This window comes from Ovis aries, chromosome 12 (assembly GCF_016772045.2).
Source record: "Ovis aries strain OAR_USU_Benz2616 breed Rambouillet chromosome 12, ARS-UI_Ramb_v3.0, whole genome shotgun sequence".
In the NCBI taxonomy this organism is placed as follows: Eukaryota; Metazoa; Chordata; class Mammalia; order Artiodactyla; family Bovidae; genus Ovis; species Ovis aries.
In genome coordinates, this window is record NC_056065.1 from 18,047,131 (window position 1) to 18,063,651 (window position 16,521).

General features: G+C 39.1%; 1 protein-coding gene across 6 annotated transcripts in view; it reads left to right on the forward strand.

Moving 5' to 3' along the window:
• Positions 1-1,564: 1,564 nt before the first annotated feature.
• KCTD3 (potassium channel tetramerization domain containing 3) overlaps positions 1,565-16,521 on the forward strand; it is a 64,080-nt gene continuing 49,123 nt past the window's right edge. For 4 of the 6 annotated variants that reach the window (XM_027976268.3, XM_027976270.3, XM_027976269.3 and 1 more), the window contains exons 1-6: positions 1,565-1,707; positions 7,359-7,412; positions 7,650-7,695; positions 9,694-9,767; positions 15,435-15,493; positions 15,767-15,847. In XM_027976268.3, the coding sequence (XP_027832069.1) occupies positions 1,625-1,707; positions 7,359-7,412; positions 7,650-7,695; positions 9,694-9,767; positions 15,435-15,493; positions 15,767-15,847 (397 nt within the window). In that variant the 5' untranslated portion in view covers positions 1,565-1,624. Of the gene's footprint in view, positions 1,708-7,358; positions 7,413-7,649; positions 7,696-9,693; positions 9,768-15,434; positions 15,494-15,696; positions 15,848-16,521 lie in introns of those variants that run through there. The other 2 variants (XM_027976272.3, XM_027976273.3) reach the window with 1 other exon arrangement.

Sequence of the window (16,521 nt, forward strand, 5' to 3'; positions counted from 1 at the left end):
TGTTTTTTGTTTCCTCCCCTGCTTAAAAAAATCAAACTTCTTGGGAGAGTAGGGATGAGATGGAAGAGGATAAGGTAAGGAGTTTGCTAATGTAAGCGCTATAAACTTTTAAAATCCTCAAATTTTCACCGCATTTCCACAGTAAATAGTACACGTTTAGGCACAACTTCAACCTCTAAGAAAATTTCCTTTCATCTCCCACATCCACATGGAGAAGGTGTTACTGAGTCCAAGCTTAGTCTTGTCACTGCAGGATAGGCCAATAAATCCAAGAGACAAGATGTCTGAGGCAAGGAATACGACTTTATTCAGACAGCTGGCTAGCTGGCTGACAGAAAAGATGGAAGAGTAGTGTCTGGAAATAACCATCTCGTTGGGGCCTGGATGCCAGGTTCTTTCATGGCTCAGAGGTTCGGGGAGGTGAGGGAACAAAGTAAAAAGGCTATTTAATTCTCAAAAATATCTCCTAGAAGGGCAAGCCTCAGGCAGGGGGGATGTGTTAGTTTCATTTCTTTACAGTCAGCTCACAAGTGGTATGAAACTATCTTCCGCCATATCAATAAACAAAGATGCCACAGCTATCTGGGATTCTGCCCACCCCCCCAAACGTACGTGTGTGTGTGTGTGTGTGTGTGTGTATCTCTCAGTGGAGCCAAAGTCACCCTAGCCCAAGGGTCAGGTGGGGTGTGTGTGTGTGTGTGTGTGTCAGGGGGTAGAAGGGGCGGGTTATCTCTCAGTGGAGCCAAAGTCACTAGCCCAAGGGTCAGGTGATGTGTGTGTGTGGTTATCTCTCAGTGAGCCAAACAAAGTCACCCTAGCCCAAGGGTCAGGTGGAAGGTGTGGGGGGAGGGGGGGTAGGGCTGGGGGTAAGGAATTCCCTGGGCAGGCCATTCTGCCCAGAATGTTATCATTCCCATAATAACAAAAGAGGGAAAATAAGAGTTAAAGTCACAGAAGCAGATCCAATGTGGGGTCAACATAAACCCTTCCTGGTTACAAAGGGAGACAGTAAAGATGTTTAGGACAGTCTACCCAGACTTGGCCTCAATGTGAGAAATCTCGGAAAATCTGAAACCTAAAAGGCAGAGGCGATTGTAACGGGGAGGAGGGAAGAAACAGGATCCCGGGGGCGGCGCTGGGCCCGGAGGGCCTTCCTCCCGCCCTCCCGGCGCGCGGGCCGCGGGGTTGGGAGCTCCACCCCGCCGCTCCTCTCGCCTCCTTGAGCTTCGCGGGCCTCGGCGGGCGAAGGGCCCGGCGCCGCCGTATTTTGTCCCGCGCGGCGATCCCTCCTCGCGCGGACGCCGTGGCCGCGGCGGTGGCAACGGGGCCCGCGGCGCGCTGACGGCAGGCCCCCCGGCCCGGCGGCCTGGAGGCCCCGAGAGGCGGAGGCCCAGCCGCCCTCCAGCTCTGCGGGAGCCGAGGGGACGAGGCGGACGCCGGGGAGCCCCGCCCGGCCGGCGAGAAGGTGGGGGAGGCTCCGCGCGCCGCCGGCCCCCCGGCCGCCGCCGCCCTGCTGGCCCTGCAGCCCCCGCCTCCGCCGCCGCCGCCGCCTCGGGCTCCCGCCGCGGGCTCGGCGGCCCCGGCCGGGGAGGGAGGGCGGCGAGCGCCGCCGGAGCCGCCGGACATGGCTGGAGGGCACTGCGGCAGCTTCGCCGCGGCGGCGGCCGGCAGCGGCGAGATCGTGCAGCTGAACGTGGGGGGGACCAGGTGAGCCGGGGAGAAGGGGCTCGGGGCCGGGATGCGGCGGGCAAGGGTCCTCCGGGGCCAGCATCGCAGGCGAGCGGGGTGGGGAGCACAGGGCCCTCTGGGCGGGTGTGGAGGGTGGCAGGCGCCCTTGAGAGTCTCTGAGAGCCGGGCCCTTGGCCGCGCTGCAGCCTTCCTAGGACGCCGGCCACGATCCTCCCCCCTTTTTAAAGGAGATCTGGCCGGGGAACCTTCTGTAACCTTCCTTTACCTAACCTGACGTGTACTTTTGAGTTTATTTTGTCGAAGCCCGGCCTTGTGGTCTGGCTGTTGGAGGTGAACCTGCCTCCCTTTCTATTTGGTCAACAAGGTAACATCGGTTTGCTTGGGCGAGAACACCTCGTTGAGGGCTGTTTTTAATGGCCAATAATTTTGGTGGACGGAGCATTGTAGATTTGCGGTGCGCTCTTATTTTTTCCCAGAGTTTCTTGGTTCATGGCTCTGAAGGGTCTGTTCTTGTAGCGCAGTGTGTCTGGAAGCTGCAGTTTTGAAGAGTTGGTTCTGGGAAGCCTTGGTAGTGGCACCGTGTGACGCCCTCCTAGTAAACAGAGCGAAAGCTCTCCGCTCATATCTCTGGTCTTCCGTTCCCTTACTGTGTCTTTTAATAAGCTTGTTGGGGTAAAAAAAATCGTATGCTTCTGGATTTGGTATGGTTTATGAGTCACTCCTTTGGGAAATGCGAGTTTGGCAGCTCTGTTTGAAGGAAGGGGTGGTTGCCGTTTTAGACTAGGTAAGAGATAAGCCATGAAGCGCCTTGGAATTCAGTGTCTTTTCCTGTGCTGGAGAAGATACAAGTTTTTCAACGCTTGGGAGTTTTTAACCAGTGTTTTTAAAAATGCAGAGCGGCAGCACTATAAACCCTAGTGATAACAGTGTGTAGTGTTTTAAAAGTTTTCTAAGTGTGCTGGAGAATTCAACACAGGAAACAGTAATTCCTCACTGTTACTCTGCTCACTCCCTCCCCCCCCCATCCCCCATGCAAAACTGTTGGTTTAAGAATTTACAGCTTTATTGCTGCTACACAGATTTCGGTTTCATGGAGTAGAAGATTGGTGTTTCCTAATGTAAGACAAGGATAGTTTCCTAAAATTAAATGAAAGTTTTGCAGGTTTGGTAACTTGAGGTCAGCTCAGTTGTGCCTGACTCTTTGCAACTCCATGGATTGCAGCATGCTAGGCCTTCCTGTCCATCCCCAACCCATCCCCAGCTCCCGGAGTTTGAGTAAACTCATGTCCATTGAGTGATGATGCCATCCAGCCATCTCTTCCTCTGTCGTCCCCTTCTCCTCCCGCCTTCAGTCTTTCCCAGCATCAGGGTCTTTTCAAATGAGTAAGTTCTTCGAATCAAGTGGCCAAAGGACTGGAGTTTCAGCGTCAGCATCAGTCCTTGCAATGAATATTCAGGACTGATTTCCTTTAGAATTGACTGGTTGTATCTCCTTGCAGTCCAAGGGACTCTCAAGAGTCTTGCCCAGTATCACAGTTCAAAAGCATCAAGTCTTCTGTGCTCAGCTTTCTTTATAGTCCAACTCTCACATCCATACATGACCACTGGAAAAACCATAGCTTTGACTAGACGGCCCTTTGTTGGCAAAGTATTGTCTCTGCTTTTTAATATGCTGTCTAGGTTGGTCACAACTTTCCTTCCAAGGAGTAAGTGTGTTTTAATTTCATGGCTGCAGTCACCATCTGCAGTGATTTTGGAGCCCCCAAAAATAAAGTCTCTCTTTGTTTCCACTATTTCCACATCTATTTGCCATGAAGTGATGGGACCAGATGCCATGATCTTAAGTTTTCTGAATGTTGAGCTTTAAGCCAGCTTTTTCACTCTCTTCTTTCACTTTGATCAAGAGGCTCTTTAGTTCTTCTTTGCCTTCTGCCGTAAGGGTGGTGTCATCTGCATATCTAAGGTTATTGAGATTTCTTCTGACAATCTTGATTCCAACTTGTGCTTCCTACAGCCTAGCGTTTCTCATGATGTACTCTGCATAAAAGTTAAATAAGCAGGGTGACAATATACAGCCTTGATGTACTGCTTTCTCCATTTGAAACCAGTCTGTTGTTCCATGTCCAGTTCTAACTGTTGCTTCCTGACCTGCATACAGATTTCTCAAGAGGCAGGTCAGGTGGTCTTCTATTCCCATCTCTTGAAGAATTTTCCAGAGTTTGTTGTGGTCCACACAGTCAAAGGCTTTGACATAGTCAATATAGCAGAAGTAGATATTTTTCTGGAACTTACGGATGCAAAAATGAAATACCCTGCAAGGACTGGCCTTCAAAAGAGTAGCACTATAGTCAACCCTAGTTTCTAATCTCTGTTAATTGTTCATATACTTTTTGAATGCTATAGAGGATATTCTAATTTGATTCTAAAAGTGTTGTTCACTGTGTTTGAAAGTAAATGGCTTAAAATGAATGAACTCTTGCTAATGATTGCAGAATTGAGTTTAAAATTTTAAATTGTATAAGACAATTATCTTGGAGATGAACATTTTATTTTTCATTACGTATGAAATTTGATTTTATCAGGTTTTAAATTTTTCTATGTGATTTAAAAAATACAAAATAAGATAAATATATTATAAGATTGGACAGTTTAGAAGGCAGACGAGAGTTGTTACATAGGAATGAGAAAGTTTAAAAAGCCCAAGCTTGAGACTTGCTAGGATAAGTTTATAAAATAAGTGATCACATGGTGTATAGAAAATAGAAAATCCAGTTCCAAGTTCTCTGTAGATATTTTTGAATTACTTTGGATCATAGACACTTGCAGCATTTTAGAGCTAGAAGGGATCTAGAAATTATCTTGAGTAAAACACAGGTTAATAGTCACTTCAGTTCAGTTCAGTCGCTCAGTCGTGTCTGACTCTTTGCGACCCCATGAATCGCAGCACGCCAGGCCTCCTGTCCATCACCAACTCCCAGAGTTCACTCAGACTCGTGTCCATCAAGTCAGTGATGCCATCCAGCCATCTCATCCTCTGTCGTCCCCTTCTCCTCTTGCCCCCCATCCCTCCCAGCATCAGAGTCTTTTCCAATGAGTCAACTCTTCGAATGAGGTAGCCAAAGTAGTGGAGTTTCAGCTTTAGCATCATTCCTTCCAAAGAAATCCCAGGGCTGATCCTCTTCAGATAGGCATTGTGAAAGGAAAAAAAAATCCTCCTGTGATTGTCTTTGAAGTTGAGGAATTGCCCCCAGGAGAACCACCTGTGGCATAGAATTGATGTCAGCTGTGCAGTGATACCGAGAAACTCAAAAGGAGTGTTTCTGTTGAGCAGAGTAGGAAGCATCTCTCCCCTCTCCCCCAGAGAGGACAGAAAAATTGATCTATTCAAAGGATTTATAGATATGACTGATTTTTATGATTTATTTAACACTTCATGGATGGTTCAGAAAGAAGATGAGGTTTCAATTCGAATTGTTAATATCATTACTTACCCCCCAAAAAGCCTAATGAGGTGAAAGAAAGACAGTTTGGCTCAATTTGTGATTAATTCTCCTTTGATTGAGTATGATTTGAGGCCTCATGAGAGAAGTCTGGGACCAGTCAGTGGAAGTCTAGCTCAGCAACCTTGGGCAAATTACTTTTTAGTACTTAGTTTCCTAAAATATTTAATGACATTAAATAGTACCAGCCTTCTAAACTAATTTGAAGCATTAAGTGGGAAATACAAGCGTTTAGTGGCATTAGCTAGCAATAGTAACTTTACAGAATAGTTTTAACTTGATTGCTTCCAAGTAAATTTAGTAGGAAGTTAGTAGCATAAAGTATAAATGTGGATAAGGACCAGATTGCACATGACCTTTTTCTTGGCATACTGTGGGTATGAAATAAAAACAGAAAAGGCTTTTCATATGTATTTCAGAAAGTTATGCTTGTTGTGTGTAATTTAAATGTTGTAGTTTTCATGAAATCATTTTTGGAAACATTTTTAGAGTCATGGGGGTTTTCTCCCCTCCTGTCTTTTAAAGTTTGGGGGGAAAAATAAATTGGTGGGGATGAGAGTCCAATCCCTTTGCCTAAAAATTCCAGATTACTAAACTCAGCTGAATTGTTTATTTTAATTTAAATTGATAATTCCCTGGTGGCTCAGATGGTAAAGACTGCCTGCAATGCAGGAAACCCAGGTTCAGTCCCTGGGTTGGGAACATCCCCTGGAGAAGGAAATGGCAATCCACTCTAGTATTCTTTGCTGGAAAATCGCAGGGACAGAGGATCCTGGCCGGCTACAGTCCATGGGGTTGCAGAGTCAGACAAGACTGAGCGACTGACACTTTCACTTTCATACCCACCTGAATTACTGTTTTTAATTTAAATTGCTAATAGACCTTAAGCAGACCTGTGTAATTTTCTAAGTAACAAAATTTGAGTTATTTGGCAGGCAATTTGCTGAGTAAGCAGTGAACATGAAAGTTCACAAGTTAGAAACAATCCTTATTTGGAAATGAATTTGATGGCTTCCAAAACACAGTGATTCATTTTTTGCAGTGGATCCTTGGATCTTTCAGTTTACTGTTTACTGGGTTTGCTTCCATTTGACCAGGTCAGTTTCCTCTACTTAGTTGTAATCTACTTTCCGTTTTTTCTTAAAGATCGTGCTAAGAAATATGCTTGGGAAAATTCGCCATATTTTCTTGGGTAAACTGGCTGCTTTCTCAGTCTGACTGATGGGCATAGGAACTGTTTTAAAACAGTCATGATGCTGGAAAATGAATGTGGAGAAAAAATAAAGGTCTGTAAGGCTCTCTTCTGTGCAAGGACACATGATGATGGGGCAGCGAGTCAGGAATACGTAGTGCAGTGTGATGAGTCTTAAAATGAAAATATTCAGACATCAGTTGAACCCTGTATCAGATTCTTTGCCTTACTAGTTTATGTCAGTTTATTGTTTTGTCTTGGTCTGTTACAGTAGGCTTTGATAAAGCATGCTTCCCACCCGCTAACCCCCGCCATGGTGGTAATAAGTAGGCTTGATCAGATGGAGTTAACCTCAAAACAGTGTTTACTGAGTGATTTTTGAATGAATGAATTCAATGGTTGTGAATAGCCTAAGACTGTAAAGGAAGTGTTAAATGTACTATGTTTAGTGGAATTAATATGAGCTCAAAAAGCTACTATGGGATAGATTATTTGGAGAAGCCAATTAAGGAGAAGGTAAAACCTTTGTGGTATCAAGAAAAATGGGTAGAACTCGGATAATTGAACAAGAGGTTGGTACAGCTGCAATGATTCTGAAATGTTCTAAGATGGTGTAAGCATGGATTATATGGGGATGTTACGTGCTATCTTATTAGAGGGCAGTAGTTTGTGTTGGAGAGGTGAAATGGTGACCCGAAGATAATTTCATGTGTTATGTTGAGAAGTTTAGACTTAGTGTGATGAACATGTTAGAAAGTAGTGTTTTAGGAAGCTTTATATGTGAGTGAATTAATTATTTTGTTGAGAGTTCTTGGAATAATCTTAACTCTGAAATGAAAGCAGAATTTTACAATGTTAGATGATACAGCTATAGCTGTGCAACAACTTGTTGCAGCCAGCGGTTTAAAGCAAGTTAACCAACATTGACATTTCAAGTCTTGTCCTCCCTTGTAATACCATATACTTTTTAATTGCAGATTTAGTACCTCAAGACAAACACTTATGTGGATTCCAGATTCTTTTTTTTCCAGGTATTTCATGTAATTCTTTAGTACTTTTAAAAAATAAAGTGATTGTTTATTAAAACAATAAAAATTATCTTGCATTAATATTTTTATTAGATAAAATCTTAACTCTTTGAATATTTAAGTTGTTATTTACTTTGGAGATACAGTGATTCATTTTTACTGGTCTTTGACCCTGAAAGAATTAGGGCATTTTATTCATACTCAGATTTTAAAAACTAATCCTGTCTTAATGATTTTTAGTTTGCTGAGTGGAAGAATTTCAACACTTCGAGATGAAACTGGTGCTGTGAGTATAACAATGCTGATGTATATTTCTAAATTAGATCACATAATGCTGTAATGTTTGGTCCTTATACTCTTAGAAGATAGGGGAACTACTCTTAATAACTACTAAATGAAAGTATATGTTCTTAGGTTTTTATTTCTTGTCATGAATTATTTCTATAATTATAGATGAGAACTCAAAACAGAGTACTGCATATACTATTTTAAATAATCATTAGAAATTGAAGGATCTGAGCTTACATTGTCCAGAGGAAATATTTCTTTTAATCAGTAATTGAAACTTTAACAGTGAATAGATAGGTGTAAACAGGAAAACATTTTGATCTTAGAGTGGTAAAATGTTGCAAATTTGTGAAGCCCTACAATTTTTTGTTTTGGAGAATAACGTTATGAACTTGTGCAGCAATGGTGGAGTGAGGGAAGTAAAGAATTACTAAGTTTCAGCACACAAAAAGGTATATCTATATTTAAAAAGCAGTTTTAATATGCACAGTAGCAGGTCAAGTAATTGTGAAAAGCAAATAAGACTTTCAGTTTGGAGGCAGCAAAATGACCACAGGTGTTTACTTGCTGTGGTGAGATTTGGAGATCAGATAAAGTAGCACGAGTGAATGTGTCCATGTGAGATTGTGGAAAGACGTCAGTAATACGACCCACAAATCTGTGGTGTCTCTTCAACTTCAGGTTGATTCTAATAAAAAGCAAGAATTTATGAAGCCAAAAGAACCTCATTCACCGTATAGAACACTGTATATAATAATCGATCATAGTATAAGGAGGTATATTTTTTGCTTCATTCTGCTACCTAATTGACTTATATAAATCTTAAAAGGTATTCAGTTTTATAGTTAGAGCTTTTGTAATTGGTTCAAAATAGTATTGACATACATTCCTGTAAAGAGTTATCAATTATATATTTCCTATTTTCTAAACATTTACCCCATAAGTGTCTCATGGTGGGTGGGTGCTCAGTTGCTTCAGCCATGTGTAACTATATGTGACCTTATTCCGTGACACTGTATTTGTTATTTAAAAAAAAAGTTTGTTCTTGTCACTTTTTATTTCACCCCACCCTTAATCCTTGAGAAAACAGATAGTGGTATGGGAAAGTGTACTTTCATAATACACACGGAACAATCAAGAAAAGCAAAACTGTCAAAACTGGAAAACAGTGTGAAAGTGTTATTCAGGTTTGACTTTTCTTGATTGCCCCATATGTATTGTAAAAGTACACAGTTGTTTTAATGATTCGTTTAAGTCACAGATTATGTAAATCATAATCACTATCACCAATAATTAGGGATCAGATGATATAAAAAGTATTATTTATGCATATTATTTTCAAAGTGTTAAATTCTAGAATATTTTAGATAAAAATTTTCCTTTCAGAATCCCTTTGACTAAAGATGTTAGTTAAATAAGGACTTCCCTGGTGGTCCAGTGATTAAGAATCTACCCAGCAGTGCAGGGGACACAGTCGGATCCCTGGTCTGGGAAGATCCCACATGTCACAGAGCAACTAAGCCCATGCACCGCAATTGCTGAAGCCCAAGTGTCCTGGAGCCTCTGCTCCAGAGAAGCATATACTAGTGAGAAGCCTGCACATCTCAACCAGAGAGTAGGCACCACTCGCTGCAGCTAGAGAAAACCTGTGCATAGCAATGAAGACCCAGTGCTGCCAAAAATAAATCAATAGAAATTTAAACAAATTAGAAATGAGAAAATGAGCTAATTTGATACCATTTTTTCCCCTGCATATTAAAACATCAATCTCATGATAGCTTTTCAGGGAGAGAAAAGACACCATTTCTACTGTACATTTATACAGTATATAGTAGTGGTTATAACTGCATTTCCGTTTTGGAAGCATTAAAATTTAAGAGTATAGTCAAGGAAATAGAGTTTTTATGTAATTCAATATGGGTTCTGTTAGTGTTACAGATATTAAAGTTAGAAGCTGATAATTTGAAAATACAATTTATGATTCTTTTATTTACAGATATTTATTGATAGAGATCCAGCAGCATTTGCACCCATTTTAAATTTTCTTCGAACAAAAGAACTAGACTTAAGGTAAGAAATGTATCTTTTTTTTTTTTTTAAGCTTTTATTTCTTTACATATATACTTTTGGTGGCGCCTCACAGCTTGCAGGATCTTAGTTCCCCTACCAGAGATTGAACCCTGGCTCCCTGCACTGGAAGTGGGGAGTCTGTTCCCTGGACCACCAGGCAAGTCCCAAGAAATGTATCTTTTTAAGTAAATTTTTATTGGTAGGCATGGTTTTGGTCTTAGCTTATGAAGGAAGGTTTTTTCCCTGCCTTAAGATTATTTTTGCTTGAAAGTTTCCTCAGAATTTCTCTCATTGATTGAGGCCACAATTGTCTCCTATTGGATTACTCTCAAAGCTTCCTAGCCAGTTTCCCTGCCTTCAGTCTTATCCCTTCAATTCATCTTTCACACTGTAGCCAAAATTACATCCTGAAAATATAAATCTAGTTATTCAGTCAGTTCAGTCACTCAGTCATGTTCAACTCTTTGCAACCCCATGAACTGCAACGTGCCAGGCTTTCCTGTTCATCCACCAACACCCAGAGCTTGCTCAAACTCATGTCCATAGAGTCAGTGATGCCATCCAGCCATCTCATCCTCTGTCACTCCCTTCTCTACTTGCCTTCAATTTTTCCCCACATCAGGGTCTTTTCTAATGAGTCAGTTCTTCTTCGCATCAGTTGGGCAAAGTATTGGAGCTTCAGCATCAGTCCTTCCAATGAATATTCAGGACTGATTTCCTTTATGATCGACTGGTTTGATCTCCTTGCAGTCCAAGGGACTCTCAAGAGTCTTCTCCAACACCACAGTTCAAAATCTAGTTAGTTATTACTTTGCTTAAAACTCTTATTTAATCAGCTGCTGGATTAATGGTGAAGGATTTTGGACTTCTGTTAATCTAGCCCCTGCTTAGTTTCTCTTGCTTGAACACTTTTAACCCTTTCTCCTCTTGGCTTGATGTTAATCTTTCTGATGACTCTGATATAGACAGGTGTTCAGAGTTTCCTGTACTGCTGCAACTCCAGTAGCCTGTCTTACATGAGATTCTAAAAGGGCTTGCATTATTTCCTGTATACCTGCAGGATCAAATATTATGCTTGACGTATAGCCATACATTTTTTTATATGACACATAACCATAGAATTTTACTTGACACAAGTAAATAACAATTTAAGCTATTTATGAACTTTGCCATAGTCTGGTTTCCTAGTAGGAAGCTACAATCTAATTTGTATTTCATTGTTGTTTTATTTTATATATTCACCTTTCACTTTCACCTTTCATGCCTAATGAACTTTTACTAGGACCTGTTAATACTTTTTTAGATACAGGTTTTAGAATTCTAAATATTTGTTTAAGCCACTTCTGTATAATATTACATAATTTTTGACATATTCACTAGAATATGAGCTTCTTGAAAGCAAAGATTTTTTTGTTTGGTTTGTTCCTTGCTGTATTCAGAGTGTTGTTAAAAAAAAAGAAAAAGAAAAATTATGTATAGTAAACTGCTTAGTGGATATTTATTAAATGAATAATAATTTGGTGGGGCTTTTTGTTTACTTATTTTTTGGCCTGGGGTGGTAGGTGGGAAGTTTATTATTAGCTGTTTACTTCTGGGGTAAAATTATTTTTAGCATTTGATGAAAATCTAAGTTTACTTTTTGTCAGTGTCCTTGTGACTCATTTACAACTAAATTACCCATAAAAGGCAGCAGTAGTTTAAATATCTGTATTCATTGCTTTTCTTACAGCTTGCTTCTTTATTTCAGTTAATGGCAGTCTAGCAAACTTAAATTCTCTGAGTAGTATCTTCTAAAAGAAGGTGGGAAGGAATTGGTAAAAGAACACTATATTCTACTTCCATTTTTTACATAAAATTCTTCCATTGCCTTTATCACTCTGTATTATTATCCTATTTATTTTTCCTCTCCAAAAGTGTTATTTGTGTCCTGAGCTACTGTACTGTTGACAGGTAGTTTTGAAATAGAATAAGAAAGTTTTAACTTTTCTTTTTTTTTAATACTTTATTTTTTAAAATATAAATTTATTTATTTTAATTGGAGGTTAATTACTTTACAATATTGTATTGGTTTTGCCATACATCAACATGAATCCGCCACAGGTATACACGTGTTCCCCATCCTGAACCCCCCTCCTGAAGTAAGCCAGTTTTAACTTTTCTTATGTTAAGCTAGTAACAACCACTTTCTCAAATAAAAGCAATTTAATATTTCCATCACATGTGTCTAGTAGGCCTATGAAAATTTTTTAAGAGCAGTTTTATGTTTACAGCGAAATTGAGAGGAAGGTACAGAGGTTTCCCGTGTGCCCCCTGCTTCCGTTATCAGCCTCCTCTATTATTAATGGCATTTACCTGAATGATAACATTTTTTCTTTTTTTCAGTTGATGAACCTGCATTGATGTCATAATCACCCAAAGTTCATAGTTTATCTTCAGTTCATTCTTGGTGTTGTACATTTTAGGAGTTAGCACAAACATATAATGATATGTGGACCTCTTTATAATACTATACACAGTACTTACACTGCCTTAAAAATTTTTGTTCTCTGCCTGTTGCTCTCTCTCTCCTCAAGCCACTGATCTTTCAAAAATGTGCATAATTTGACTTTTTCTTAAATGTCATAGTTGGAGTCACATAGTATGGAGCCTTTTCTGAATGGCTTCATTCACTTAGTAATATGCAATTAAGTTTCTTTCATGTTACTTCTTAATGCTGATAATATTTCATTACTTGGATACCAATTTGTTTTTCCATTCACTTACTGAAGGGAACATTTTAGTTGCTTCCAAGTCTTAGCTGTTATGAATAAAGCCTCTATAAATATCCATGTGCAGGTTTTTGCATGGACATTAAGTTTTCAACTCCTTAGGGTAAATGTCAAGGAGTACAGTTGCTGGATCATATGGTAAGTTTTATAAGAAGCCTGCAGACTGTTTTTGACAGTGACTGTCATTTTCCTATTCCACCGGCAGTGAATTAGGATTGCTGTTGTTTCACATCCTTGACAGCATTTTGGATTTTGGCCATAGTAATTGATGTGTGGTAGTGACTTGTTGTCTTAATTAATATTTGCTTAGTGACATATGATATGGAGCATCTTATTTCGTATGTTTGCTGCCTTTATAGCTTTGGTTGAGGTCTTTGGCCCATGTTTTGATTGAGTTAGTTTTTTTATTGTTGAGTTTTAAGAGTTCTTTGTATACTTGGGACAACACTCCCTTATCAAATCTGTCATTTGCACATATTTTGTCTCATTTGGTGGCTTTTCATTTTCTTGACATTATCTTCTGTAGAGCAGGATGTTTTAATTTTAATGAAATCTAGCTTATTCTTATTCCTCTCATGGATTGTGTCTTTGGGCTTTATCTAAACAAGTATGACCATACCCAGTGTCATTTAGGTTTTTTCCTAAATGTTATTTATTTATTTATTTTTTGCATGCTGATGTCTAGTTGTTTCAGCACTACCTGTACTTCATTATTTTGCCTTTGCTTCTTTGTTATAGATCTGTTGACTGTAGGTATGGGATTTATTTCTGGGCTTTCTGTTCTACTCCATGATTTGTTTGTTTCTTACCAGTACCACACTATCTTGGTTTTTCTAGGTTTACAATTGTGATGTTGGGAAATGGCAGTGCTCCAACTTTGTTCTTCAGTATTATATTGGCTGTTTTGGCTCTTGGGCCTTTAACTTTAGAATCACCTTGTTGATATTGATAAAATAAGTTGCTAGATTTTGATTAGAATTGCATTGAATCAAATCAAGTAGGGAAGAACTAATGTCTTAACAGTGCTGCATCTCCCTGTCCATGAACTAGAAATCTCTCTCCATTTTTCTGGTTCTTTGATTTCAGCCATCAGAGTTTTGTGGTTTTCTTTCTTGTAGATTTTGTCTATATATATTGTGTGTCTGTGTGTGTATTTAGTTTTATACTTGACTACTTTTTAGGGGAGTATTAGTGTAAGTGGTGGTGTTTCTAACTTCAGGTTTCTCTTGTTCACTGTTGGTATATTGAAAAGCAGTAGACTTTGGTACATTAACATTATATGGTACAACCTTGATTTACTTGCTTATTAACTCCAAGAGTTTTGGGTTCATTCCTTTGGATTTTCTATTTTGACAGCCATATCATCTGTGATCATCAGTTTTATATCTTTCTTCCCAATCTGTAAGCCTTTTCTTTTCTTGTTTTGTGTTAATAAGGATTTCAGTATGAAGTTGAAAAGAGTGGTGACGGAATCTTTGTCTTGTAACCAGGTGTTAGTTCAAAGTTCTCACATTAAATATGATGCTCGATACAGGATATTTTTTTTAAAGTCTTATCAAGTTGAAAAAACTCCCCTCAGTTCCTGGTTTACTGAGAGTTTTTTTATGAATAGATGTTGGATTTTGTCAGATGCTTTCTTTTCACCTGTTGATGTGGTCATGTCAGTCTGTTGATGTGAAAGATTACATTAATTGATTTCAGAATATTGAACCAGCTTTCATACCTGAGATAAATCCTGCTTGGTTGTGGTATATATTTCTTTTTATACATTGTTGGATTTGGTTTGCTGATATTTTGTTGAGAATTATAGTGTCTATGTTCATGAGAGATATTGGTCTATAATTTTCTTGTGATGCATTTTTCTGGTTTTGGTGTTAAAGTAATGTGGGCCTTGCCCTGTAAAATAAATAAGGTTTCTCTCTGCTACTTTCTCTGAGATTGTAGATAATTGGTATCATTTCTTCCTTAAATATTTGGTAGCATTTACCAGTGAATCCTGGGCCTAGTGCTTTCTGTTTTGGAAGGTTATTGTTGATCTTTTTTTTTTTTTTTAAATACATATAGACTGAGATAGTTTCTTTTTGGTGTGAGTTTTAGCAGATCATGTGTTTCAAGGAATTGTCCATTTCATTTGGGTTCTCAAATTTGCAGGCACAGAGTTGTTCACAGTATTCCTTTATTCTCATTTTAATTTTCATGGAATCCTTAGTGATGCCCCCTCTCCTTTCTGCCCAGGCAGTGTTTTTAAAATAAGGACAATTATAACTGAAACCTAAAATGAGTGCTTTTAAAATCTTGTTTCCTTTTTTTTTTTTTACTCCTTATTTTCTTATTACTTTATTGTAACATCTCTATGTGGATAACATAGCCCTTTTTAAGGTTGATCTTTTTTTCCTTCCTACCTTCTGTTTTGCCTTTATTTTTGGTTTCCGATCAGAGGAGTCATGCTGATGTGTGGTAGGCACTGTGTGACGTATACAGACGTGGATCAGAGGTGGATCATGCTTGCAGGGAGCTTATAGATTAATCGGGGAGGTTAGAATATGTATAGAAATTACAGTCAGAGGCAGTTAATTTCTACTCTTATAAATGATTTCTACTCTTGTTTGCCTCTTAGATACTTATTGATAATTACTTGTATTAACCCTATAAAGCCCTCATCTCTAATTTAGTCATCCAGTTCATCTATATATGAGTGGTTTTTTCGTAAGAAAAAGTTCATGGTAGTGTGCGGTTTTATTGTTTATACTTCTTCAAATGATTAAGGATCTTAGGAAAGAAGTAAGTTTTAAAGCTCATGATTTTGTTCATGTTAAGAGCCTAGTACTTTTTCTGCTTCAGATGATAATCCAGGCTGCCAGTGTTAGAAGATTTACATCATTAATTTGTTTCTTTGTAGGGGAGTGAGCATTAATGTTCTCCGACATGAAGCTGAATTTTATGGAATCACTCCACTAGGTATGTATCTTACTACTATTTTTTATTTATGATTCGACCCTTTGAGCATTCAGCTTGCCCAAATGAAGTGTTTTTTATATCAGGTCCTGATTTTTGATGGACTAGTCAGTGCTTGCTTTTTGTGGATTTTCATAGAAAAAAGATATTGTCAGCTGATTTAACTTAAACATTTTCCTTTTTCTTTCCTTATCCTCTTTAACTAGAGAAAATAAGTGGAGTACTATTGTTCTGTTTGCATGTACTCTTGACAAGTTTGCTTTGAAATGTTTTTAGTAAGAAGGCTTCTCTTATGTGAAGAGCTGGAGCGTTCATCTTGCGGCAGTGTCCTTTTCCATGGTTACTTGCCTCCACCAGGTACTTCTCCTTTGTTCATTGACTTGTTGATGTCTTTTTATCATTACAATAAGTACAGATGTGTGAATAGGAAAATCTGTTTCTTGATTATCTCATTTGTAAATCTACTAGAAAACATGAGAACTTTAATCTTAACAGAAGTTAGGTCAGACTATAAGGTAGGGTAAGAGTTTGCCAAAATTTTTTTGTAGAGGGCCAGTTAGGCTTGTGAGCTAGAAGATCTCTGGCAGTTAACTGAACTCCACTGTAAACACTGCAGAAATGGATGGGTGTGATGGTGTCTAATACAACTTTACTTACATAAACTGCCATCAGACTGGACTTGGCTTTGGTCAAATTTGCTGATTCCTGTGTTTGAGAACTGATTGTCCATCTCCTTTGTGGAACCCTAGGAGCTTTGCAGAGATTTGTCAGTGTATAGGGGAGAGGAGGGTGAGGTGCATGTCATATCTGCCCCTCTTCAGTTAGTTAGTACAGTTTGATCTGTGCCTGTGTTGTAGCAGAGTTTTGAACAAGAGTTCATTTCAAAATGATTTCAAAAAGACTCCTCTGCCAAATAAGGGATGTTTAGAAGTATAGGGCAATTCAGCTATAAAGCTGAATAAAATTTAAATTAGTAAGTAAAGTTTAAAAATTTAAACTTACTAAAGTTTAAAGTTAAAATGTAAACTTAA